Below are 26,346 nucleotides of genomic sequence, written 5' to 3'. Positions count from 1 at the left end.
GGGAAAGGTGGGGAAGTGATAAATTAGGAATTTGGGATTAGCAGACACCACTATATATGAAATAGATAAACAACAGGTCCTACTGTATATTCAACATCTTATAATAACCTATAATTGAAAGAATATGAAAAAGAGTACATATAATATATATATTATCTATATAATATATATATATATATAAAACTAAATCACTTCACTGTACACCGGAAACTAACACAACATTGTAAATCAACTATACTTCAATTAAAAAGAAAAAGATTCACTCAGCCCAGGTATCATCTCATTCAGGTAACCCCTCCCTCCTCTGCTGGATCTTCAGCTCCTTGATGATAGGGCCGATGGCCTATTCATCTTTATATCCTTTGCAGAGTACCAAGCATGGAGCAAACACTCAGTAAGTGTGGGTTGCACACATAAATTGACGAATGAGTGAACTCCCTGTCTCATTTGCTCAAGGAAAACCTCATTCTGTACAGACATCACCTGGGACGTCACAAATTACCTTCCCATTTCCAAAGTAGGAGAGCATAAAAGGAAATACAGGAAATTTCTATAATTCTACAAGGAAAAATCAATTAGCATATAAGTGTTTGTAAAATAATAGCCATTTATAATAGTAAATGTTTCAAATAACTGAAACATTTGTGGGGGAAAAAATGTATGACCACCACCATGTTGGGAAGTAAAGTTAATCTCGCACTTACTTCAGCTAGTCTTGAATGTTTGTGGACCACCTCTGTTTTATTCATTGGCGTGAGCTGTTGCAAAACACTTCGGCTATTTGTCAAAGCCCGTGTCAATCGGGCAAATTTTGTCCAACCTTAAAAATAAGGAAAGAAAGTCTCAGTTTTTCACACGTCATGAATATGGAAGCCTACATTCTTGCTAATAGTCAAGGGATCTCAGAAATTGCATAACATGCGGAACTAATGAAAAGTATCAATCTAAAGCACTTAATTTCTACACAGACATCATCATATATTTCAAGTGCAGTTATAAGATAGTAAGTAATTTTCATGTGTGATCTTTGTGTTTTGCTCATGTCTATCATATAGTCCCTATAGCCAGGTAGCTAGTTGTCCACAAGATTCTGTCCTCCCCCTTGCATTGTATAGGTTTGTTACTGGGAAACAGCTGCCCAGTCAGGAATACATTTCCCAGCATTTGTTGCATCTAGGTGTGGGCCTGTCCCTAGTCCTCACCAATGGATTGAGACAGAACTGACGTGTGTCACATCCATGCATGCAATAACTTAAGAAGCAAGTGAAACTTCTACATACTTTCTCCATCCTTCTACCAATTGGATGCAAGTGACAAAATCCCAGGGGACGGCAAAGCCACTGAATCAGTGCATAGAAGAACGCCACATGTCAAAGATCAACTTCCTTGGATTGTTATATGAGTAAGAAATATGCTTCTATTGTGTTAAACCACTTAAATTTGGGGGGTTATTTACTATAGCAGGTAGTATTACCCTAATAAAAACAGTCCTATCGTATACTTATGTGAAGATATATACACATAAGAGAATAAAGCCCAATTTCAACAAATCTCACAAACTATGGTTCTTATCACACACCTCCATCTTCTTTGTAACGTAGCAAAGGTTCTCTCTTATTAACAATTTCATTGATATTTAAAGATTATTTTTGGAATATCTAGAATCCTTAACAATGTTTTCCAAAAGAGTAGTAACGTTAACTTCTGAGGGGAAGGAATGTGAATTTAATAGGAAAGAAATTTCTTCCATTATTTCCAATATTAAAATCATTAATTTTTCATTATTAAGCTAATTAACTTCAAGGAAATGTCAATGAGACATGAACAAGTAGAACAAAACAAGCCATACTCTGCTCGTATCTCAATTATCCTTTCTCTAGGTATCCCAAAAAGCTCTAATCTATTATGGACTCCATTAAGACCATTTGATAGTTTCCATGGTATTACCTTTAACTAGGGTATTTACCAAACAACTCCTTAAAAATGAAAACCCCTGATGGTCCAAAGCAATGACTCTAATGGTAATGATGAACTTTCAAGACAATGTGACAGAAAATGAAAGAAGAAATCCTGGGCAGGCACCAACCAAATGTCTTTCAAACCATACCAGGTAAGTGACATTATACTTTACTGCTATTCTTCAATCTAACTTTGACTTCAGTTAGGCTTTGTACTGCCCCACCAATTTAGCTCTTTCTATGGTATCAACAATTGGATTGGGGAAAAAAGTAAACTGGCATTGGTTAATAGAAGATCTTTTATTCTTTTTCATTAATGGGCCCCCATCCTAGTGACTAGAACAGAAAATGTTAGGCTTTGGGAATTGTAAGCAACCCTAAGGCTTGCCCTGTGCAATGTGCTGGAGAAACAAAGAAGCACCAGATATGCCACCAACTCTCTAAGAATTCAACATCAATGCAAAAGACCATCATGCAATCTATATCACCAACTTAGATTTTTCTTCTAAGCACTAGACCTATGTATCTAATTGGCCATTGGCCACCTCTTACTCAGATGTTCTACTCTTAACATGTTCAAAATCAATCTTATCATCACCTTCTCCCCCCATCTCCAACTCTGCATATTTAATGTATTCTTGGTCTTAGTGAATGGCCCCATGATATTTCCAGCTGTCCGAATCAGAAACTTGAGATTCACCATCCTCCTTCACTATTACCTCCACCCCCCACACACATATCCAATCCCTTCCAGGACTTACAGACTATAACTTATCAATAAATACCCTCAAATTTAATCTCCCCTCTCCATCCCTAATATGTTAGACAATATATCATCTTTCACCTGAGTTAGACAGTAGCTCCTAAAAACCATTGCCTCTGCTTTCTGACCACATACTCTCCAAACAACTCTGCACATTGCTGCCAGAGTCCTTTCTACAGCACAAATCTTACCATGCATTTCTCCCATTTTAAGTTCTTTAAGAGATCCCTGGAAGCCTTCAGGATAACACTGAATATCCTTGGTATACATGTCATTTAGTTTCTGACCCTAAAGATTTGCTCTGCTTCCATCTCCTTCCACTTCTTCATACACGCTCTGTATTCTGGCCTCACTAAAATCAGTAACAAATTAAAAGAACAAATGCAAAAGTAAAATTCAATCCACCAGGAATTCTTTGTACACCCTATGACATTCAATGCTTTCATGCTTTCACATGTTATAACCACTCTGTCTACCTGAAATGCTTTTGCCCTCTCCATCTGTCTGGCTAATGCTTACTGGTACCCCCAAACTCAGTTAAAGCATTCTGAGATCCACTGGTAGCTTCCTGGATCCTCATGAGAGAGATGCACTCTCCTCTGTGTACTCACACCACAGAATACATACCTCACATGGCACTAACAATACTAATGCAGTTGGTGATAAGCATGTCCGTCACTCCCACTAAACTACCATCACCTCTCCATTCTCAGCACCTGGTAGAGGCCTGCCATAAAATAGGCCTTTAATTGACTGACTAATTAATTAAATGTTATTTGTAACTTTAAAATAAGATTTAAAAATAAGCTCCATTTGTATTATCATGAACATAAACATGAAATATGTTTTATTATCATTGGGTTTTGGTTTGGTTTTTGCTTTATTGGGTTAAAATGGTGAGGATGTCTTCAGATGACAGTAACTATGTTGGCAACAGTTATGTTAAAATATTTCCTGTTGATCATTTCTCTTCTGCATCAAATGAGTATTAAAATTGCATTGAATATTTCTAGAAACTTCCAAGTCAATCTTGATTTCAGTTTCTTTTGTTTTTTTGGCTGTGCTGCAAGGCTTGCAAGCTCTTAGTTCCCCGACCAGTGATCAAACCCAGGCCCTCAGCAGTGAAAGGGCAGAGTCCTAACCACTGGGCCACCAGGGAATTCCCACAAGTCAATCTTATACTTACTGAAGATTCATATTTCTAAGATAGATAATGTTGCACCTCTTAGTACATCTCATTATTGGATTAAAAGAGAAGCCCAGTTTCATTCCCTGTGTGTGATAAAGTTTATTCAGAAAATATTTTCAAAAAATAAAAGGAGATATTGAAGGAATGAATTCAATAACACATGGAAGAACACAAATCATCAAACGCTATGTGTTCTCTCCTTTTCTAGGATCATAAAAAGAAGTAAACTTGTGAGGAAGGAGAAACATGATGATGAAAGCTTATTGTCATCCTCTGGTTTTCTATTTCAAGCATCATGAGCACACACTACTGTTTCCTAATGAGGAAGCAGCAGTTCCTCATTTAAATATGAAACAAATGTGCCTGTGTAGGTGTATCTCATTTTACACATGAAGTCAATAAAATCAAGAAATACTTCATCCCTTTACCTTATTTCAATTTCCTAAAGGAAGAAAAAGTTTTAAAACTGTGAAAACACCAACATTTTTCTCCATGGTAAAAATAGGACTATCATTGATTAAACAGCAGAATGAAACTGAAAGAAAAATGTTAACTCTTCATTCTAAAAATTTTCACACAGTGTATTCTGAGTGAGACCACCCTTAAATATAGATGAAAAGGGAATTTGCAGCATGATATGACTTTTAGGTGCCAGATCTTATTCTTTCTATCCCTGGTTGTCTAGTTCCATGACTGGCACATACTGGGCACTAGAAAAATTTTTAAATGAATGAATGAGAACATTAGTAGAAAAGTTAAATAGAAATTAACACAGCATCCCACATTATATGTAGTTAAAATTAGAATATAAAGAAGGAAATATGTTCAGCTCTTAGCAGATACTAATATAACTCATTGGTATTGTGAAAGAAGGGCTTTGGGTTGGAGAAGGTAGAAACAGTGTGGTAGAGGGTTGAGGAGGAAGTGTGTGGAGGATTATAATTTTTCCCTCAAAAAGAGGAGTTGGGAGCTGCTAACAAAAAAAAAAAAAAAAAAAAAAGGTGGTGACAGCTGTCAAACTGACTCAGACTTACTCAAAGAGAGAAGTTTAGGAGGAAATACTTGGGAAGGATTCTTGCTAGAGAAAGCAAAGGCAGTGGCCTAATCAAGTAACCATTTACGAGCTTTGATATCAAAATGCCCTTGGAGCTGGAAAACAAATGCAAAGCTGAGGAATGTTTTGTTTCACGTTTAAATCCAAGGGAGCACAAAAAGATGCACTCCCTGAACTGCTCAGAGATCTTTTTGTCTCTGGTTAGGGCTTTCTTGCAGTCCTCAGTTCTAAACAGTTAGCATTTTTCTCAAGACCCCTATGCCACCCCTCTGTCCTCACTGCTCAGCAGATTAGTTTATCAAATATATTACTGAAAAACCATAAGATGGGGCAGAGTCAAGATGGCGGAGTAGGAGGATGTGGAGTTAGCATCTCCTTGTAACTAGGGCACCTACTAGGCGCTGGTGGGAGACCTCGGACACCTAAGGGGATGCGAGGAATCCCCACGTGATGAGGTAAGACGTGGGAAGGAGCGGGGGGAGGAAAAGTGGAGGCAGGATGGGATCAGCACACCTAAGGGGGGGCTGGGGGAGGGGAGAGGTTCCCACACTTGGAGGGGCCCACTAACAGCAAGGGGATCAGGAGGGAAGAAGAGGGACCTTCGGGGGATCGGGGAATCAGAAGGGAACGCAGCCGACGTCTCCTCCACCTGCTTGGGCACTGGCAAGCCTGCTGGGGTCCCGGGCCTGAGCTGCCCACCCCCCCTCTGCCCCCCCAAGGCCTCTTCCAGCTGCGTGGGTCCCAGGCCTGAGCCCTGTCTCCCCCAGGGCTCCCTCTGCCCGCGTGGGTCCTGGACCTGAGCCCTGCCTCAGCTGAGGCCTCCGCCGGACGCATGGGTCCCAGCAGACCTCAGTACTGCCCCCCAACAAAGCCTCCACGGGCAGCGCAGTTCCCAGCAGGCCTGAGCACTGGCCTCCCCGAAAGCCACCATGGGCCACACAGGTCCCGACAGCCCATGCACTGCCCCAACAAAGCCTCTTCCGGCCGAGTGGGTCCTGGGCCTGAGCCCCACCCTCGCCAAAGCTTCCAAGGGCCACGCGGGTGCTGACAGCCCGAGTGCCGCCCCTGACAGGGCCTCCTCTGGCAACGTGGATCAAGGTGGGCCAAATGCCACCCCTCTCCTAGGCTTCCTCTAGCTGCACTGGCCCCTGTGGGTACGCCTGTGGAGGCCTGTGCGCCAGGTGGCCTGCATGGGCACATGTGCTCCAGGCCAGCTCCAGGAAGAAACACTGATGAGAAGAACACATGCAGAGGTGGGGCTGAAAAAATGTGTCCAGAGACCTACAGGGGAGGCAAGGGTAGGCTGTAGCTCACGATGGGGGCAAGGACACTGATAAAGGAGGTACCAGGGAATTTTTTATTTTTATTAATTTTTTATTTTCTTGTTTATTTTATTTTATTTTTGCTGGTGTGGTTCTGTTTTGTTTTGTTGTTGTCTCATTTTTATTGTTATTTTTTCTAATATATTTTTCTAATTTTATTTTATTTTTTACTCTTTGTTATTGTTCTGCTCTTTTCTGTTTGTTGCTTTTTTTTTTCCTGCCACACTGCATGGCTTGCAGAGTCGTGATTCCCAGGCCAGAGGTAGGACCTGAGCTCCTGTGGTGAGAGCACCAAGTCCAAACTGCTGGACTAACAGAGAACTTCAGGTCCCAGGGAATATTAATCAGTGTGAGGTCTCCCGGAGGTCCTCATCTCAGGACGAAGACCCAGCTCCACCCAGCTGCCTGCAAACTCCAGTGCTGAATGCTTAGGGCCAAACAACCAGTAAGACAGGAACACAGCCCCACCCATCCAAAAAAATGAGACAACAAAAAAATATGCTACAGATGAAGGAGCAAGGTAAAAACCTACAAGACCAAATAAATGAGGAGGAAATGGAGAACCTACCTGAAAAAGAATTCAGAGTAATGATAGTAAAGATGATCCAGAATCTCAGAAATAGAATGGAAGCATGGATTGAGAAAATACAAGAAATGTTTAACAAGGACCTATAAGAACTAAAGAGCAAACGAACAGTGATGAACAACACAATAAATGAAATGAAAAATACACTAGAAGGAATCAATAGTAGAATAACTGAGACAGAAGAACGAATAAGTGAGCTGAAAGATAGAATGGTGGAAATAGCCGCTGCAGAGCAGATTAAAGAAAAAAGAATTGAAAAGAAACGAGGACAGTCTCAGAGACCTCTGGGACAACACTAAGTGCACCAACATTCGAATTGTAGGGGTCCCAGAAGAAGAGAAAGAGAAAGGGTTTCAGGAAATATTTGAAGAGATTATAGTCAAAAACTTCCCTAACACAGGAAGGAAAATAGCCACCCAAGTCCAGGAAGCACAGGGAGTCCCATACAGGAGAAACCCAAGGAGAAACACCCCAAGACACATATTAATCAAACTAACAAAAATTAAATTCAAAGAAAAAATATTAAAAGGGAAAAGCAATAAAATAACATACAAGGAATCTCCATAAGGTTATCAGCTGATTTTTCAGCAGAAACTCTGCAGGCCAGAAAGGAGTGGCAGGACATATTTAAAGTGATGAAAGGGAAAAACCTACACCCAAGATTACTCTACCCAGCAAGGATCTCATTCAGATTTGGTAAAGAAATCAAAGCTTTACTGACAAGGAAAAGCTAAGAGGATTCAGCACCACCAAACCAGCTTTACAACAAATGCCAAAGGAACTTCTCTAGGCGGGAAACACAAGAGAAGACAAAGACCTACAAAAACAAACCCAAAACAACAAAGAAAATGGTAGTAGAAACATACATATTGATAATTACCTTAAATGTAAATGGATTAAATGTTTCAACCAAAAGACACAGACTGGCTGAATGGATACAAAAACAAGATATATATATCTATATATATATATGCTGTCTACAAGAGACCCACTTCAGACATAGAGACACACACAGACTGAAAGTGAGGGGATGGAAAAAGATATTCCATAGCAAACATCATTCTCAAAGGTGAAAAACTGAAAGTATTTCCTCTAAGATCAGGAACAAGACAAGAAAGTCCACTCTCACCACTATTATTCAACATAGTTTTGGAAGTCCTAGCTACAGCAATCAGAGAAGAAAAAGAAATAAAAGGAATCCAAATTGGAAAAGAAGTAAAATTGTCACTGTTTGCAGATGACATGATACTATACATAGAAAATCCTAAAGATGCCACCAGAAAAATACTAGAGTTAATCAATGAATTTGGTAAAGTTGCAGGATACAAAATTAATGCACAGAAATCTCTTGCATTCCTATACACTAACAACAAAAGATCAAAAAGAGAAATTATGGAAACAATCCCATTTACCATTGCAACAAAAAGAATAAAATACCTAGGAATAAACCCACCTAAGGAGGTAAAGGACCTATACTCAGAAAACTATAAGACACTGATGAAAGAAATCAAAGACGACACAAACAGACGGAGATATATACCATGTTCTTGAATTGGAAGAATCAATATTGTGAAAATGACTATACAACCCAAAGCAATCTACAGATTCAATGCAATCCCTACCAAATTACCAATGGAATTTTTCACAGAATTAGAACAAAAAACTTTACCATTTGTATGGACACACAAAAGACCCTGAATAGCCAAAACAATCTTGAGAAAGAAAAACGAAGCTGGAGGAATCAGGTTCCCTGACTTCAGACTATACTACAAAGTTACAGTAATCAAGACAGTATTGTCCTGGCACAAAAACAGAAATATAGATCAATGCAACAGGATAGAAAGCCCAGAGATAAACCCACACACCTATAGTCACCTAATATATAACAAAGGAGGCAAGGATATACAATATACAGGAGACTGGAGAAAAGACAGTCTCTTCAATAAGCGGTGCTGGGAAAACTGGACAGCTACATGTAAAAGAATGAAATTAGAACACTCCCTAACACCATATACAAAAATAAACTCAAAATGGATTAAAGACCTAAATGTAAAATAAGACACTATAAAATTCTTGGAGGAAAACATAGGAAGAAAACTCTTTGACATAAATCACAGCAAGATCTTTTTTGACCCACGTCCTAGAGTAATGAAAATAAAAGCAAAAATAAACAAATGGGACCTAATGAAACTTTAAAGCTTTTGCACAGAAGAGAAAACCATAAACATGATGAAAAGACAACCCTCAGGATGGGAGAAAATATTTGCAAATGAAGCAACTGACAAGGGATTAATCTCCGAAATATACAAACAGCTCATGCAACTCAATATCAAGAAAATAAACAACCCAATCAAAAAATGGGCAGAAGACCTAAATAGACATTTCTTGAAAGAAGACATACAGATGGTCAAGAGGCACATGAAAAGATGCACAACATCACTAATTATTAGAGAAATGCAGATCAAAACTACAATGAGGTATCACCTCACACCAATCAGAATGGCCATCATCAAAAAGTCTATAAACAATAAATGCTGGAGAGGGTGTGGAGAAAAGAGAACCCACTTGCACTGTTGGTGGGAATGTAAATTGGTACAGTCACTATGGGGAGCAGTATGGAGGTTCCTTAAAAAACTAAAAGTAGAACTATCATACAACCCAGCAATCCCACTACTGGGCATATACTCAGAGAAAAACGTAATTCAAAAAGACACATGCACCCCAATGTTCATTGCAGCACTATTTATAATAACCAGGACATGGAAGCAATCTAAATGTCCATCGACAGATGAATGGATAAAGAAGATGTGGTACACGTACAGAATAGAATATTACTCAGCCATAAAAAAGAACAAAATTGGGTCATTTGTAGAGACATGGATGTACCTAGAGTCTGTCATACAGAGTTAAGTCAGAAAGAGAAAAACAAATATCGTATATTAATGCCTATATGTGGAATCTAGAAAAATAGTACAGATGAACCTATTTGTAGGGCAGGAATAGAGATGCAGATGTAGAGATCAGATGTGTGAACACGGGGTGGGGGTGGGATGAATTGGGAGACTGGGATTGACATATATACACTACCATGTGTAAAACAGATAGCCAGTTGGAACCTGCTGTATAGGGCAGGGAACGCAGCTCGGTGCTCTGTGGTGACCTAGATGGGTGGGATGGGAGGGAGGGGGATGGAAGGGAGGCCCCAGAGGGAGAGGACATATGTATACATACAGCTGATTCATTTTGTTCTACAGCAGAAACTAACACAACATTGTAAAGCAACTATATCCCAACTTTTAAAAAGTTAAGAAAAGAAAAATCAAAGAACTGAAGACATGAGAAACACAACAGCCTTCAACCTCCCTTCTGTCCCCTCCACCTCAAGACCCACCCACAATGGCACCTGATTCTTGCCTGTACCTTTATTATCTCAGAGAATTAGGCATTTGCTCTTTCCTGATCATGTATATATTCTATTCATGAACATTTAAGTGGTTTCTAGATTTTTCACTAACAATGGCCCAGTGAATTTCCTTATGCCGATCCCTTTGTGCTCTTGGGCACATCTGGAATTGTGCACGTTATTAGATAGATTAGTTCATTTGATCTGTCAGCGACCCCCTCTGTACAGTCAAACTTTGAAAACGTTGAGCAGCCACACTGTCTAGGTCAGGAAAAAAAAGACACATCAGCAATTCTAACTTTTCCCAGCAGTACATTTACTGATCTCACCTTTACCGAGATCTAACTGGTGTGACTGATTATTCAGCACAGTTCGCTGATGTTACTTAGATGTGGTCGATACAGGGCAATGTGAACAGACTGCCTAATATGAAGAGCCTAATAGTTGCTCTATAAGTTGTTCATGGCGTTATGAGAACATCTGTTCTCCTAAAAGCTCAGGATGCCAACTCCTTCTTAATAAAACATTAGTTTAGCTCTATTGGGTTGCAATCAACCTCTTTGTCATGGACTGCCTAATCTTAAAAATAAAAGGAAGTCACAGAGGCAGTTCAATCAATCTACCAGACTGCAACACAAGACTCTAATCTATAAGAAAAAAGCTTAGGTAAACAATTATACTCTTGGCCATAGAGACCACATGGTATAATTACTCATATTTCATCTGTTGTTTACTCTCTAAAGAAAACCATTGGCTTCCTACAAGGGGAAGGTTGCTATTTTTGCTGTTATTTTCATTCTACAGGAAGTTTTTCTGTCTCAAGTATTGGCACAAAGATGCCCTAACTATTTGGCACAGGATTATTTCACACTGTAAGTGTCTTGGCAGTTTTGGAATCTCTTTGAAAATACTGTACAGTACAAATGGGCAGAGATCAGGACCATCTCTTTTAGAACACATAGGGATAATCAACAGAATGGATTTCTTGGCTGTAATTTTTCCCCTTTGTATTATTATAAATGATGTATCAGGTACCATTGACTGATATCTGAACAATAGTTCTAAGACCGCAATACCAGGAACAAAAGATAACAAAAACACTTTTGCCTCTTCGAATTATTATTAGTAAATTCCGTTGATTCGAAACAGTACAAAAGCACAAGTTGAGAGTGTTCTCAACTTGTGCTTCATCTTTGTAGGGAAAAAGGAGAGCAGGGGATTAGGGTGGCCAAACCCCAGCAATATGTTTCCGCTGGAAAGGATGAGGCAGCATCGTGTAATAGAGAGAACATCAGATTGGAAATCAGTCAGACTGTGGGTGTCAGGATCTTCAACAGTAAAATGGAGATAATAATACTAATTTTCAGAATTATAGGAATGAGCAAAAACGAATACAAAGCTCCTGACACATATTAACTACTCCATCAAAGCTGGTTTTCTTTCCCTTCAATAGTTTCTGCTACCATCCATCATGGTATAAGTCAAAGATATTGTTGACATCACTCAGCGCCATTCACTTCAAAGGGAAAAATTAATCTAGAATGAAGTTTTGGTGATCACAGGATTCATTATAAGAGCTGTGCTCAAACTAGTTGTCTGCCATCATGCTATAGTTACTATCCGAGATACAATTTAGAAATAAAATTCACAGTTAGCCAGTTTAGTCTTTCACCCATATGTCTGAGTGTGGGCCTTTGCTCCAATCACTGGCCCCTTTTCACATTAAGAAGGTAAAATGCCCTTGTTCTGGGATGAAAAATGTTATATCCTGGCTTTCCAATGCATGAATTCCCTTGTTTGTTCTGCATCCTAAAACACTATTTCCTACGTCCTAGGCCAAGCCTTTATTACCTAAGTATTGCTTCAACATTTTGCAAACACCCTCAACCTACTCCCTTGCAAGCATCCTTGGCTCCCTGATCCCTTCTCCTTGATCCCTGAGGAGCTCGCTGATTCTTTTCATCTTGCTCACCTGACCAAATCCCAACTCTGGTTAAATCCAGCTCACCTACTTCAGCATCTATATACCTGTGACTAAACACGGATGGAGTAAACACATAATCATGCTCATAGATACTAATAAAATGTATGACCACTAGCCTCACATGGACCTTAGTGCTTCACAGCAAACCTGCTGAATTTAACCTTGGCCACTCACTGCTCTACTCTCTACACAACCGTTTCATGCCTCCCCCTCATCTCCTCACCACCCTTACTCTCAGTTGATAACTGTGTTTCCTCTTTTACTGAGAAAATAAGAGCAATCAGAACAAAGCTTGCACTATATATTTACTTGTTTGTCGTGCCTCCCCCTCCCCCATTAGTATGTGACAGAAGGAACTTTGTATCTCCAGGACCTAGAACAGTCTCTGCACCATAATGTTTGCTCAATCAGCATTTTTGGTTGGGGAAAAAAAAAATAGACAAAATAAACAAAAAGAACAAATACTCCTAGAAGAGTCATAAGAAGGCTCATGTTAAGTAACTCTGTTGCCCAAGGCTGAATCAAAAGTAAGATAACTGTGTCCAAGTTCAATGCTCTAGACTCAAATCATTTTGATATTATGGTATTATCATGAAATCTCATCTGCTCTTTCCCAAAAGTTCCATGGTCCCTTTGGCTCAATTTAAAAAGTTGAAAGATACATTTTTGTGCCAAGTTTTCAAAACATACTTTCTGATACTGCTAGCTTCATAGGGATAGTAGGACGATTGCTTAAGGTCATAAATATTTTATTTCTCTTGAATTTTTCATATATTTACAACTCGCATGAATAATAGAAAGTAGCTCATATACACCATTCATAGTTACATTGTGCAATACTTTTTCAGAAATCTGTTATGTATTTGAAAGGTGTGGAGGAGTCTCAAAATAAAAGTCTATTTAAAATAAGCTCTTCCACTTCAAATTCTGGCACTGGAAAGAGATATTTTACTCTAATCCTTTTCACAATGGGGTTTGATTTTCCCTATAAATTCTAATTTACATCTCTGTTGAACACATAGCTCAAAAATCAAGTGGTCTGAGTTGTCTGGAGTTTGTTTGAATGGAGTTCATTTTTGTAAGAATAAAATTATGCATTTAAAAGAAAAGCTCAATGAGTGGATGTGAGGAGGCAGAGAGATGGAGGTAGAGGCAAATAAATGGAGTGGTACTAACTTGAGAAATAAAGGTCAGCCCTTCAGTATTAGCACCCTTTCCCCAGCCTCATTGTAAAATGCTGCCAACTTTCAGTTTCCATAAATAGACACCATCATTAACGTTCAGCAGGTCAGAACTGTGAGAAAGTACTATACTTTTCTTGGCCAACTTTAGCTGTGCCATGAAATCACTTAAAAGTAAATGAGAAAAAACAATAATCATCAAATATAAATGTAAATAAAAGTATAAATATTTTTGAGGGAAAAGTCTATGACATAAAAACTTTTTACTCAGTCTATCATTCATGTGTGATGGCAGGAGAAATTCATTTGAAGAATATGTTAGGTCACAAGTCATATGCCAATCATTTATATTTTATCTTAAAATATAGCTCTTTAGCAAAATTTACAAACAACTCATGTAGCTCAATATCAAAAAACCAAACAACTCGATCAAAAAATATGCAGAAGACCTAAATAAACATTTCTCCAAAGACATACAGATGGCCAAGAGGCACATGGAAAGATGCTCAACATCGTTAATTATTAAAGAAATGCAAATCAAAACTACAATGAGATATCACCTCACACCAGTCAGAATGGTCATCATCAAAATGTCTACAAGGGAACCCTCCTACACTGTTGGTGGGAATGTAAATTGGTACAGCCACTGTGGAGAACAGTATGGAGGTTCCTTAAAAACTAAAAATAGAGCTACCCTATGACCCAGCAATCCCACTCCTAGGCATATATCCAGAGAAAAACATAATTCAAAAAGATGCATGCACCCCGATGTTCATTACAGCACTGTTTACAATAGCCAGGACATGGAAACAATGTAAATGTCCATAGACAGATGAATGGATAAAGAAGATCTGGTACATATATACAATAGAATATTACTCAGCCATAAAAAAGAATGAAATAGTGCCATTTGCAGAGACGTGGATGGACCTAGAGATTGTCATACAGAGTGAAGTAAGTCAGAAAGAAAAACAAATATCAAATAGTATCACTTATATGTGGATTCTAGAAAAATGGTACAGATGAACTTATCGGCAAAGCAGAAATACAGTCACAGATGTAAAGAACAAACTTATGGTTACCAAGGGGGGAAGAGGGGTGGGATGAACTGGGAGACTGGGATTGACATATATATAAACTACAAATAATAAATGCTGGAGAGCAATCCCACTCCTGGGCATATATCCAGAGAAAAACGTGATTTGAAAGGTTACACGCACCTCAGTGTTCATTGCAGTACTGTTTACAATAGCCAAGACATGGAAGCAACCTAAATGTCCATCAACAGGTGAATGGATATAGAAGATGTGATACATACATACAATGGAATATTACTCAGCCATTAAAAAGAATGAAATAATGCCATCTGCAGCAACATGGATGGACCTGGAGATTATCATACTAAGTGAAGTAAGTCAGACAGAGAAAGACAAATATTATATGATATTGCTATACGCAGAATCTAAAAAAAAAAGATACAAACGAACTTATTTACAAAACAGAAACAGACTCACAGACTTAGAGAACGAACTTATGGTTACCAAAGGGGAAGGGTGGGGAAGGATTGGGAATTTGGGATTGACATGTACACAGTGCTATATTTGAAATAGATAACCAGCAAGGACCTACTGTATAGCACAGGAAACTCTGCTCAATACTCTGTAATAACCTAAATAGGAAAATAATTTTAAAAAGAATAGATACATGTATATGTGTATAACTGAGTCACTTCGCTGGATACATGTATATGTGTATAACTGAGTCACTTTGCTGTATACCTGAAACTAACACAACATTGTTAATCAACTCTACTCCAATATAAAATAAATTTTTTAAAAAATATATATAGCACTTTAAGATACAGTCAGCTATTAGCTGCAGGTTTTCCATAGATGTTTCTCATCAAGTTGAGGAAGTTCCCCTCTATTCCTACTTTGCTGAGAGTTTTATCATGAACAGGTGTTGGGTATCGTGAAATGCTTTTATATGCCAACTGATATGAACAAATGAACTTTCTTCTTTACCCTGCTGTTGGTACAATGAATTACAGTGATTGTTTTTTGAATTTTGAACCAGCTTTGCATATGTGGAAGAAATCCCAGTTGGTCATTATGTGTAATTCTTTTAATATGTCATTGCAATCTACTTTTGTTGAGGATTTTTACATCTACATTCATGAGAAATATTGGTTTGTAATGTCTTCTGGTTTTGGTATGATGGTACAGCTGGCCTCATAAAATGAGTTAGGAGAGTTCTCTGTACTACTATTTTCTGGAAGAGACTGTGGATTCACCAATGAAACCATCTGCACTTCTTATTTGGGAAGTGTATTAATTATTAACTTATTTAATAGATATAGGACAATTCAGGTTATCTATTTCTCCTAGTGTGTGTTCTGGTAGTTTGTGTCTTTCAAGGAATTGGCCCACTTTAACTAAGTTATCAATTCCGTGGCTATCAAGTAGTTCAAGGTATTTCTTTACATGCTTTTATGCCCATGAAATATGTTGTAATGGCCCTTCTTTAATTCTTTGTATTGGTAATTTGTGTCTTCTCCATTTTTCTTGGTTAGCCTGGCTAGAGGTTTGTTAACTTTAATATTCTTTTCTAAGAGTCAGCTTTGAGTTACAGTGATTCTCTTGAACGTTTTTTCTGTTTTCTATTTCATTGATTTCTACTCTCAAGTTTATTACTTCTTGTCTTCAGCTTGTTTTGGCTTAAATTGCTCTTCTTTGTCTAGTTTTCTAAGGTGGAAGCTTAGGTTATTAATTTTGTAACTTTCTTCATTCAAATATATGCATTTAATGACATACATTTTCCTCTAAGCACTGCTTTTGCTGCATCTCAGAAATTTGATATGTTGTATTTTAATTTTCATTTAGTTCAAAATATTTTTCTAATTTATCTTAAGGCTTCTTCTTTAACCCATGGGCTATTCAGAAATGTGTTAATTTCCAAATATTTGGGGGTTTTCTAGTTGTCTTTCTCTCATTGATTTCTAGTTTAACTCCATTGTGATCTAAGAACATACCTTGCAAAATTTCTATCCTTTTAAATTTGTCAAAGTATGTTTCATGGCCAGAATATGATCTATCTAGTGAATGTTCCATGTAAGTTTGAGAAGAATATGTATTCTACTGCTATTGGATGGAGCACCTTGAATTTTAAAATGAAGGAGCATTAAACCTAAACACTATTAAAAGATATTCTATTTAAAAATAATATTGAAATTTATCCTAAACTTCCTAGACACTGGCTCTATGAGTAAAGGCAGAGAAACAGGTAGTACATGTCGAAAAGTGAATATTCGATCTTCCAGGAGATGATTTAACACACACATTTTCAGAAATAGTCACAAATGAATTTCTCTCATACTTTAAATGCTCTGCACGTCATAAAATTTTCCTCTTGCAATTTGTTGCTAACCAGAAACTAAGCATATGTATATACACACACACACACACACACACACACACACACTTATATAATATACATATGAATTCATATGCAGGGAATAAACCTAATGCAATTTTTCTATGATTATGATTACAGTTGAAATGATTAAAACTTCTGTGCCAGTTTTTTTAAAGAGGTAAGAAAAGGCAATGTTTGTTAAATGTAAAGAAAACATTCCATTTTAGTCTCCTAAGATATTATTAAAAATAATGTTTCATAAAATCTTCTGAGGGTATTTGAAATTCTGCATTTATATGACACCAGTTTCTAATTTAAACATAATTGGAGAGAACAAAATGAGAGTAAATTACATATAAAAGGGGGTAAAAGCACATGCCACTAATGTTTTCTATAGCAGTCTCTTTGAATATTATAGTCAATAAGACTCCAATCAGAATGTTTGCATTTTGCCAGCCGCTTTCTGGATGACAAAATTGTTCTTTACGTAATTAAACAACATCTACCCAAGAGAATCTACAACAACCAAATAAATAAAGGGAGAAAAGTAACCTGGAAAAGTCAACTAATCAAGCTCTAATCAATGTAACAAAATTCAATCAACTAATCAACTGTGTTCTAATAGGACATCACCCAAACAATCCCACAAGCTTTGTTTCTAAAGCTCAGTATGATAGGTGTTGAAACTTCCATTATATTGATTCAAAATTAATAATGCTCTATTATTAAATTAAATCTCTTCCTTATCTCATCTCAATTCCTCTTATAATTTAACTTATAATTTAAGTTAACCAATGAATATTTCAATGTTCTACTTCCATTCAAACAATATGATTGAATAAAACTGATTCTGGACAATTACTAGAATGAATAAAGCAAAAGAACGGCCACACAGTAAAATTTTGTTTTCAAGTTCAACCAATGGATGCTTTTAAAATAATAATAATAATATATTTAAATGACAGGCTAATCCTTAAGTATGGTAATTCCCTTGAAAATTACCTTTTGTTGAATCATCCTCTATTGGCTGTTTGAACAACGTAATGTCCTTGAAAGTGCATAGGAACAAAACCACCTTTTCATGTTCATTTCTTATTGGTGCAATTTGCATATAAAACCAAACAGGGGTTCCTGTAAAAGAGAGAAAGGACAACAGAGCGTGACATAGCCACCACGATGATATCGTCTCCCGCTTTCCTTCCTCCTTCAGCTGCCAACTGCTATGCCAAGAATTAGCACCAAAACAATAGTATTTTAATTGCTGGAAAGAATCAAAACAACTTTCATTTTATATCAACTACCAGTTGCTCAAAAATTAATGAACATGTTTTTCAACCCAAAATATCAAAATCTGAAAGTAAAGCATGGGGTGTCATTTCACAATGCAGTGGAATAAAGGCAGTCTTGCTATTTAAGCAATGCCAGCATCAGCTTTAGATCTGGGTCCCTACACCACCGATGCTCTCACCACCTCCTTTCCATAGCCTCACCAAGTGTGAGCATTCCTCCTTGTCACTTTGAGAAGTGTTTCCAGTCAACTTCAACATCAATACCTGATGCTCTGATAAGTATTCCTCTTTGAGAAACTTTTGAAATGTTGCTTCTATCTCAAGATTCTCTCATCAGTCAGATAGACTTATAACTCTGTGGCTCTGACCACATCCCCACATCAGAGAGGTACAATGTCAGCAACACTAGAAGCCTGATGTACACAGAGCTATACCTGAAGCCTTTAAGGCAGTGTTAAAGAAAAGAAAAAATGTCCCCAGGCCTTGAAAGTCTCAGGCGTCTTCATGAGACACTGCTTCCAACCTCCGTCACTCAAAGCATGAGGCTGGTCTCTGTCACCATGTTCTTCAAACAGTGGCTCCTACAGACTCCAGAGGACACAGAGTTTCAAAGCATTCAAGGTTTAGGATTTGGACAAATTAGAAACTGGCAATGGGTCAAATAATAAATATCTGAAGACACAAGAAATGCCTTCAAAGGAGTAATTACCCATTAAATGATAAAACACTGAGGGAATGTTCCATCAGAATCAAAAAGACACATTTTCCATTATAGTCTTTCCAAGCCACAGGCAGTAAAGCCTCTCCAAATATTCATTCTTAAAGACATAAAGTCTTTGTCAGTTTGGGATTTGGGGAGTGAAATGTGCAGCTGTTAATAATCTCTAGGTGAGAGTTGATAGCCTGTTAGTGACTTCCAATGAAAACCAATAAGAAGTACCTCCACACCTGTGGCCAAAAATTGTCAGGTAACGATATCACCACAAAGGGGAATTTGCCATTTACCCAAGAATGGGTGACTTTAACTACTGGGTGCTAGAAGTCAGGGAATCCGAGAGAGGAGATTTCTATAAATATTCAGTTCTGACAACCAGGTCCTTTGCAACCCCAGGGGGCCTACAGAAGGACATGGCCTTTTCCAAAATGATTACAGGATGAGACAGGGACCTCAAAAACAATCACACTATCTCCCAGAAAGGCTTATTCTTTGTTTTCTGCTTATTTTACACAGTGTGTCCAGGAACTGTGAGTGATGTACACAGTTTGACAAATCACCTGGCCCAGACGCTAGCAGATACATGGCCTATGGCTGTTCCAACACAGTGAGCTTGAGGCAGCAAGGTTATAAACAGAGAGAAAGGGGTATTAAAAATAAGTCATTTTCCAAGGTCTGCTAGAAATCTGAACAAAAAGAGATGTTACAGTTCATACCTTCCTATGAAAACAGCAACTTTTCAAATTTTGGCATTGAGTCAGAGCTGTTTTTAAAATTGTTTTCAGATATCACGGTATACTATTTTCAGGTTTAGTCACAGGCTCAGACTTCTCCAAGTAGGCTGAGTTTTTGCTGAGTGGTTGTTGCTGAGTGGTTGGTGAAATATCCATATTCTGGATGTGGGGTTCAAGGAGACGGGAAGTCTGGGAAGGTTAGGTAGAGAGGCCTGTGGCTGCTGGAAACTCGGGGCAGTGCCCTGGCACTGATTATCTGGAGTTGCCCTAGCTATCACAGTTCTGCCTTTGTGTAAACAGAAAGATCCATTTTCAGTCATCATCCCAGAGCCACTGCTTCTTTCTCAACAGTAAAAGCAGCCCACTGTTAATCAGAGCAATGGACCTAAAGAATAGAGGCTGCAAACTGAAATGTCAATCATGACACATATTAAATCAGATACCTCAATCTCCCTGTCTGCAAATGGTGTTTAGCTAATTATTTAATGGAAGTGTTGGGAGGACTTGGCATTCAGGCATTCCCAAAACAGTTCTCTACAGGCATGTGACTTTTTCTAACATTAAAAAACATCAAAAGAACACACTTTTTTCAGTTGTTGTTCAAAAGCCTTTAGCTATTTACAAGATTTTTTAAAGCTGCTTTTAAGTATAGTAGAACTGCCTTATAATGCATGGATAATATCTATTCTTCATATTTAAGAAAAAAAACTCAATGCAGATACTTTCCAGATGAGACAGGAGTTTTAATCTATAGTGCTATGGGCCATAACTCCTACTGGCTCTAAGCAGACAGCTACATGTGTATACATACTGTATAGATCTGAAAAGAACCAGACAGGCCTGAACAAAGGTCAGACAATTATTACAAGCTATTAAAATAAAGCAAACTATCCAAACCACCTTGGAAGGAAACTTTTGGAAACGAAATATTAAAGCCAGGGAGGGAGACGCAAGAGGGAAGAGATATGGGAACATATGTATAACTGATTCACTTTGTTATAAAGCAGAAACTAACACACCATTGTAAAGCAATTATACTCCAATAAAGACGTAAAAAAAAAAAAAAGCTACTGTTAACATGATTTAAAGGATCTAAACAAAACAAAATTTCCACAAAGGTATTTTTGAGAAAATCAGAAACTATGGACTTGGCTTTGAAGCTTTAAAATCAGAAAAAGATTCATTTATTCTGTTTAAATCCCAGGGTTAAATGACCCTAGTAATATGGAATATTCTTAAATTATTTGCTAAACTCGAGGTACATATTGAAGTCATTCGAGGGATAACAACCCTATATGAAAATGACAGGGGGCATTCCCTGCTGGTCCAGTGGTTAGGACTCTGCACTTCCAAGGCAGGGGGCACAGGTTTGATCCCTGGTTGGGGAACTAAGGTCCCAGAAGACTCGTGGCACAGCAAAAAAAAAAAACAATGAAAGGGAGTTTTGGCATATGGGTCTACTACAGCTTATCAGTATGTATTTGGACCTAGTGAAAAAAAAAACCAGAAAGCACCTAGAAACTGTTTCAAAATGTTCTGTGATTAATACTCATGGTACAAATGTTTAAGGTACAATGGAGAGGATAAATTATGCTCCACAAAACCCAACCAGCACTAAACACAGTACAAGCGCTTCCTGTTGAAACTAGAATGCTTCCTGAACTGGGGAAGAATTTAGTAACCATCAATTTCCATTAAAGATAATAATTGGCTTTGGTATCATTTAACATTAACACTAAATAAGTTGACTCATCTTATGCAGTGACTGTTCTTTTTAAAAAAAAACAAAACTCTGTTTGGAAATGCAGCAAAAAAGAAATAAAGTAAGTGACTATTCAAAGAAAACAAATCAGAAAGGAGACTTGTTTGATGAGTGTACTAGCTGGCTTTTTGTTTGGTTGTTTTTTTCCTCCAAACTCCAATGGAGAGTCTCATCAGACTCTCCCATAATTGCCTAAGACCCATATCATGAGGTCTTATGTGATTATATAACAGACAATTGACCACCCACAAATCCCATCATGGAGAACAGCAGACAACAATCAACACAAAGTTACCAGATGTGAATGGCGCATCCTGAAAGTAATGATTACTTCCACTCAAAAGTCTAGCACAAAAACAGTCTGAGTCTAGCAAACAGCCATACTGGTAAAGATTCACCTGAGGTAGATACCATATACTCACGTCATCTACATATGTGTAGAAAGGTAATCACACATACCCATTGAACCCAATCAACTTTCCTTTTAACTGGAAGAAGAAATGAATGAATTTCTCTGTCATTTTTAGTTGCTGTCACAACTATAGGATCTTTACCATGAGTATTAATCACAGAACATTTTGCCACCTGACACAAAAAAAATCACATTCAAAATGCATTATATTTTTCTTTCAGTCCTCAAAAGGTTGCTTTTCAGAAGTATTATTTATTAATTTTGCTATCTAATTTTTACAAGTACCTCCAGCCAAGAGAAGCAATAAAAGTTTTACATTCTCTCTACACTATAGCTTAACTACCACTTACCAAGACGTAATATTAATAAAGAGTTGACACACCGTATTGGTAATATAGATACCTACTGTTTTTCTTGTACAAAAGAACTTCAAAGCAGTTTGACTCGTAGTTGTCAAAAGTCTGCCTGACTTTCTCAATGGTTTTCTTGTCAGTCAATTCTCCATACATAAAACTGGAAAAAACACCAAATAATCCATTTCAGTTTTGTGTTCCTTTTCAAATGCTACATAAAATCATATATTTGTCTTTTTTAAATTAAGTATTCGGATTTAGTTACAAAATATAATGTTGCTCCCACAAAATGAAGTGAAATATTTAAACCATGTTTTAACCATGACTGCTAAACTCCCTGCTAAAATCTAGCTTTAGAAGTTATTTTGAACATAGAGAGAGAGAGAGAGAGAGAGAGAGAGAGAGAGAGAGAGAGAGAGAAGCAGTCTTCACTTTACACAAGTCCAATATGCAGCAATTTTAGTTACTATGCTTTAGCTAAATAATACCAGTTTCCCAACAACACAGTTCAAATTTTGGTTTTCATAGTATATTAACTGTGAATGATAGCATAAAGTATAAACTTTGTTGCTAGCTCATCAGTCTACAAGTCACTAGTAAATAACAAGTACACATTACAATTAGTGACAAATCACACCACTTCTTTTAAAGCCTGTGAGTATTACTGTGCATCTACTACTACTCAGTTCATGCACAGAAAGCAAAGTGTGCAGTTGTGTTGTCTCCTTGTCTCTCAGCGGTAAACTAATATGACATTTTACAAAAACGGATAAACAAAAGCAGGAATTCGCCATCAAAGATTAAAGTCTACCAAAGAAATGTAAAGTGATAATGCTGGAAGTGAAATTCAAATTAAACATAAATGCAGTTGTTTCTTCTGTAAGAATAGTGGCAATGCTGACACTGCTGTCATTTGAGAGGCTCTAGATATGCAGGCAGAGGAACCTAGTGGGGACAAACTTATCAACATAAATCAGGAAAGGACCTGTTACAAGAAAGACCAAGGTTTCCCAGAGGAAGTCATGCCAGTAAAAAAATCTTCACATTAAAGGAGCCCTAGGAGGTAATTCACGATACTGAAAGTGGAAGGATAAAAGAGTAGAAGTGGATTCAAACTTAAAACGAGTATGACTGTTTGCTAAGAGAGTAAAAAAAAATGCTCTCTTCATATCATAAAATACATTACGAGAATGTAAGAATTGTTCAAATGACTTGTGATAGCTTTTTACAAAGAAATGAAACACTTTCATCTCAATGTTTCTAATGTTATAGATCACTAAATACTCTAATGTACAAAATTAATATAGTTTGACTATTATTTTCATTTCCCTGCACTTATAACCAACAGTAAGAGATTTTTTAATGCTTTGACAAACACTGTTAAAGGTCACAGAACAATCATAATTTTTCAATTGAGTATTAATATCCTATTACGTGGTTTCAGCTTGCATGGTCTTTTTTACACTCCCATACTACAATGAAATGTGAAGACTCCGTATTACACATATACTGCATTGGCGTTCTCACTATTTATGAGGATTTTTCTGAAATATGTACAAGTAGAGCCAATGGAGGGAAAATAAAGAAGAGAAATTGAAGGAGACATATGCTATTACTACGGCACATACAAGACATAAAGAGTGAATTTCCACATACCACAAACATTTCCTAACACTTTAAATTATCGATTTTTTCTAAGAGAAACTCACCAATAGTCTGAGAATTTACAAAACAGAACTCAGTCAAGCACTACAAGCCTATAAAACCCTATTCCTGATGCTTTCCCAATCATCAGTCGTGCATCTGGTTTCAGATACCTAGTTCTACTAGTTGCTGTAATTGTCCAGACCATTTCTTCCACCAGAAAAAAATGTGTGGCACTTGACTAAGTTTTTGAAGGCTCAAGTATATCTTTGTTATTGCTTTTCTTAGAATTTTCAATAAATTAGCTTATCAGCCAGAGGTAAATCCAAGTGTGGCGGGGCCTGAAGCTTATACAATTTTAGGGGCCGTCTTTAAGGAAAGGAGTGCAAAATTATAAAACAAAATTAGGTACAGAGGCTTGAAAGACATGCACTCAAGTAAAGGCCCCTGAAGGTTAAAATTCTTTATCCTCATGGGAAATCTGTTCCTGAATGTCTCAATCTAGAAAGTTTACAACATGAAAAGCATAGTTTGTTAGCAAGAGCCAGCAAAACTAGCAGGATTCAACCATGAAACCATATCACAACTAAAAATTACAGAGTAACCTGCTGTATTAAAAAATAAATTAAATAAATAAAATAAAATTCAAAAATTCCAAAAAAAAAAATTACAGAGTAATGACCCATCTTACGGTAACACTAACCTAAGCAACTAGAATTCTGAAAACTAAGAAAGTAGATGAGGCCAACCAAAGACTGTCCAATCTGTGGCCTGCATTTTCAATACAATACTTTTCTCTTGTATAAAAAAGGAATTTTTAATTGTCATTATAATAGTAAAATAAGCAAGAGAATATCAGAATAGGATGACAGACTCTAACTCCATAATCCTATAGCCAGACTAACACATGAAGCTTCAGAGGGCATTGAAAAGCCACTGTTCCTGTCAAAGCCTGAGTTTCATTCAGCTCATGCGAGTTTTAGGAAAATCTCCTGAGGGCATTATAATTAAATTAGAATTCCTCAGTTAAAGTGCACAAAGTCACCCTCCTTTCCTCCCCACAAATAAAACACTATTTAATACTGTCAATATTTTTTACAGACAAGTAAACTTTTTTATTGACTGTTATTTTTAACCTAAAGACACTAATAAAGAGAAAACATTAAAAATACAAAAAAAATAATAATAAGGGTAATTAAACTAAATAAATGTTTGTGGTCTTAAAAAGAAGAGAAAGTATTTACTCCTATTACTAAATGTCAGAGTCAATAGTTCAGTAAACCAAAACACAATATTCATAATTGGCCAACAGAAAAACATAAAAAAGAAATCATCTATAATATAACAAGCAACTAGGATAAAAATGGTGAAAAATTAACTCGAATAGGATTAAAAATGTTACAACTCAAATTAAAAAAAAAAAAACTGTCTTAGAAATTGATGTAATAATACCACTTAAGAAGAAATACAACACAAGTCTGATTCAGCTAAAATGCTGAAGAGAAGGTGAAAACAAGCAATTTCTCAAATAAACTCTGAAAATTCTATAACCCATTCTTTAGCCCTCCCAATGCTAAAATAGACTGTCCTAAGAAAATAGGATCATTTTAAGAAAAAAATCCCAGCTTATTATACTCTGAATAATTTTTCAAAAATAGGTTTTATTTCTTACGCAGTTTCACTCATATTTTTATTTTAAGTTTTAAAACTACGTATTTCCAGAGACAGAACACATATTTGAAGTGGTAAAATGCAGCAGTTACATAACAAAAGATATTTCAAAATGACCTGAAAGAATGTCTGAAATGTATTATCCAATCTTCCAAAGCAAGTGTTCTGGAGATTAATTCAAACTTTGAAAGTGTTTCCACCCAAAGTTGTCCAAACCAAAATGATTAAATCAATGCTTCTGCATATTTTACGTGTATGGCACATTTGCTTACTTGCTCGGCACTTTTTATGTGTAAATGTTGAATTTCTTTACCGAGGTTTCCTGCAGCCTGATTGCAGATGGCTGAAGCTCAATGCAGTCTTTGAATGGTTAATGGAATTTGAAGGAAACCAAGATTTAGAAATGATAATCATCAGACTTTAGAAACTATATATCTATATAATAATCTTAAATACTCTTTATGTCTCTTATTGAATATCCTCCAGGAATATAGCATGGGAATACTAAAAAATTACAGAACTTCAAATTACTCTCTTAGATAGCCAAGCTCCCCTTCAGTAATAATAAATGACTTCTACAACTTCACTGTTATCTTATTGGAAGGAAAATAAAATTAGATGCACAGAAGCAATCTATCCCTGCTATAATATGGAGCAGCCACAATATAACAGAGGACCACTGCACTTAGAGGACCACTTACAATCTGGAAGGCTCATGGCCAAGTCGCATAACTTCTCTGACTCTTAGTTCCCTCATCAGTAAAATGATGGTAATGTTAATATAACTCAGAGGGTGGGGATTAAAAGGATAATGCACATGAAGTTGCAAATTATAATGTGCTGTACAATGACTTATTACTGGAATGCTTCTTATGGGTGGGGTTCAAAGTCCCTCCAGCCCAACCCTACTCC

At 37.0% G+C, this 26,346-nt stretch overlaps 1 protein-coding gene across 1 annotated transcript in view; it reads right to left on the bottom strand.

The window, feature by feature from the left end:
* Window positions 1-26,346, bottom strand: part of KCNH5 (potassium voltage-gated channel subfamily H member 5) — a 334,670-nt gene that overhangs the window by 272,504 nt on the left and 35,820 nt on the right. Inside the window, exons 3-5 of the mRNA XM_065871428.1 lie at window positions 22,173-22,279; window positions 17,857-17,985; window positions 705-820 (exon numbers count right to left, since the gene is read on the bottom strand). Coding sequence (XP_065727500.1) covers window positions 705-820; window positions 17,857-17,985; window positions 22,173-22,279 — 352 coding nt within the window. The remainder of the gene's footprint in view (window positions 1-704; window positions 821-17,856; window positions 17,986-22,172; window positions 22,280-26,346) is intronic.

Source organism: Phocoena phocoena, chromosome 2 (genome assembly GCF_963924675.1).
Source record: "Phocoena phocoena chromosome 2, mPhoPho1.1, whole genome shotgun sequence".
Lineage (NCBI taxonomy): Eukaryota > Metazoa > Chordata > Mammalia > Artiodactyla > Phocoenidae > Phocoena > Phocoena phocoena.
The sequence above is the reverse complement of the archived record's forward strand: the minus strand, read 5'-3'. Positions and strand labels throughout refer to the sequence as shown.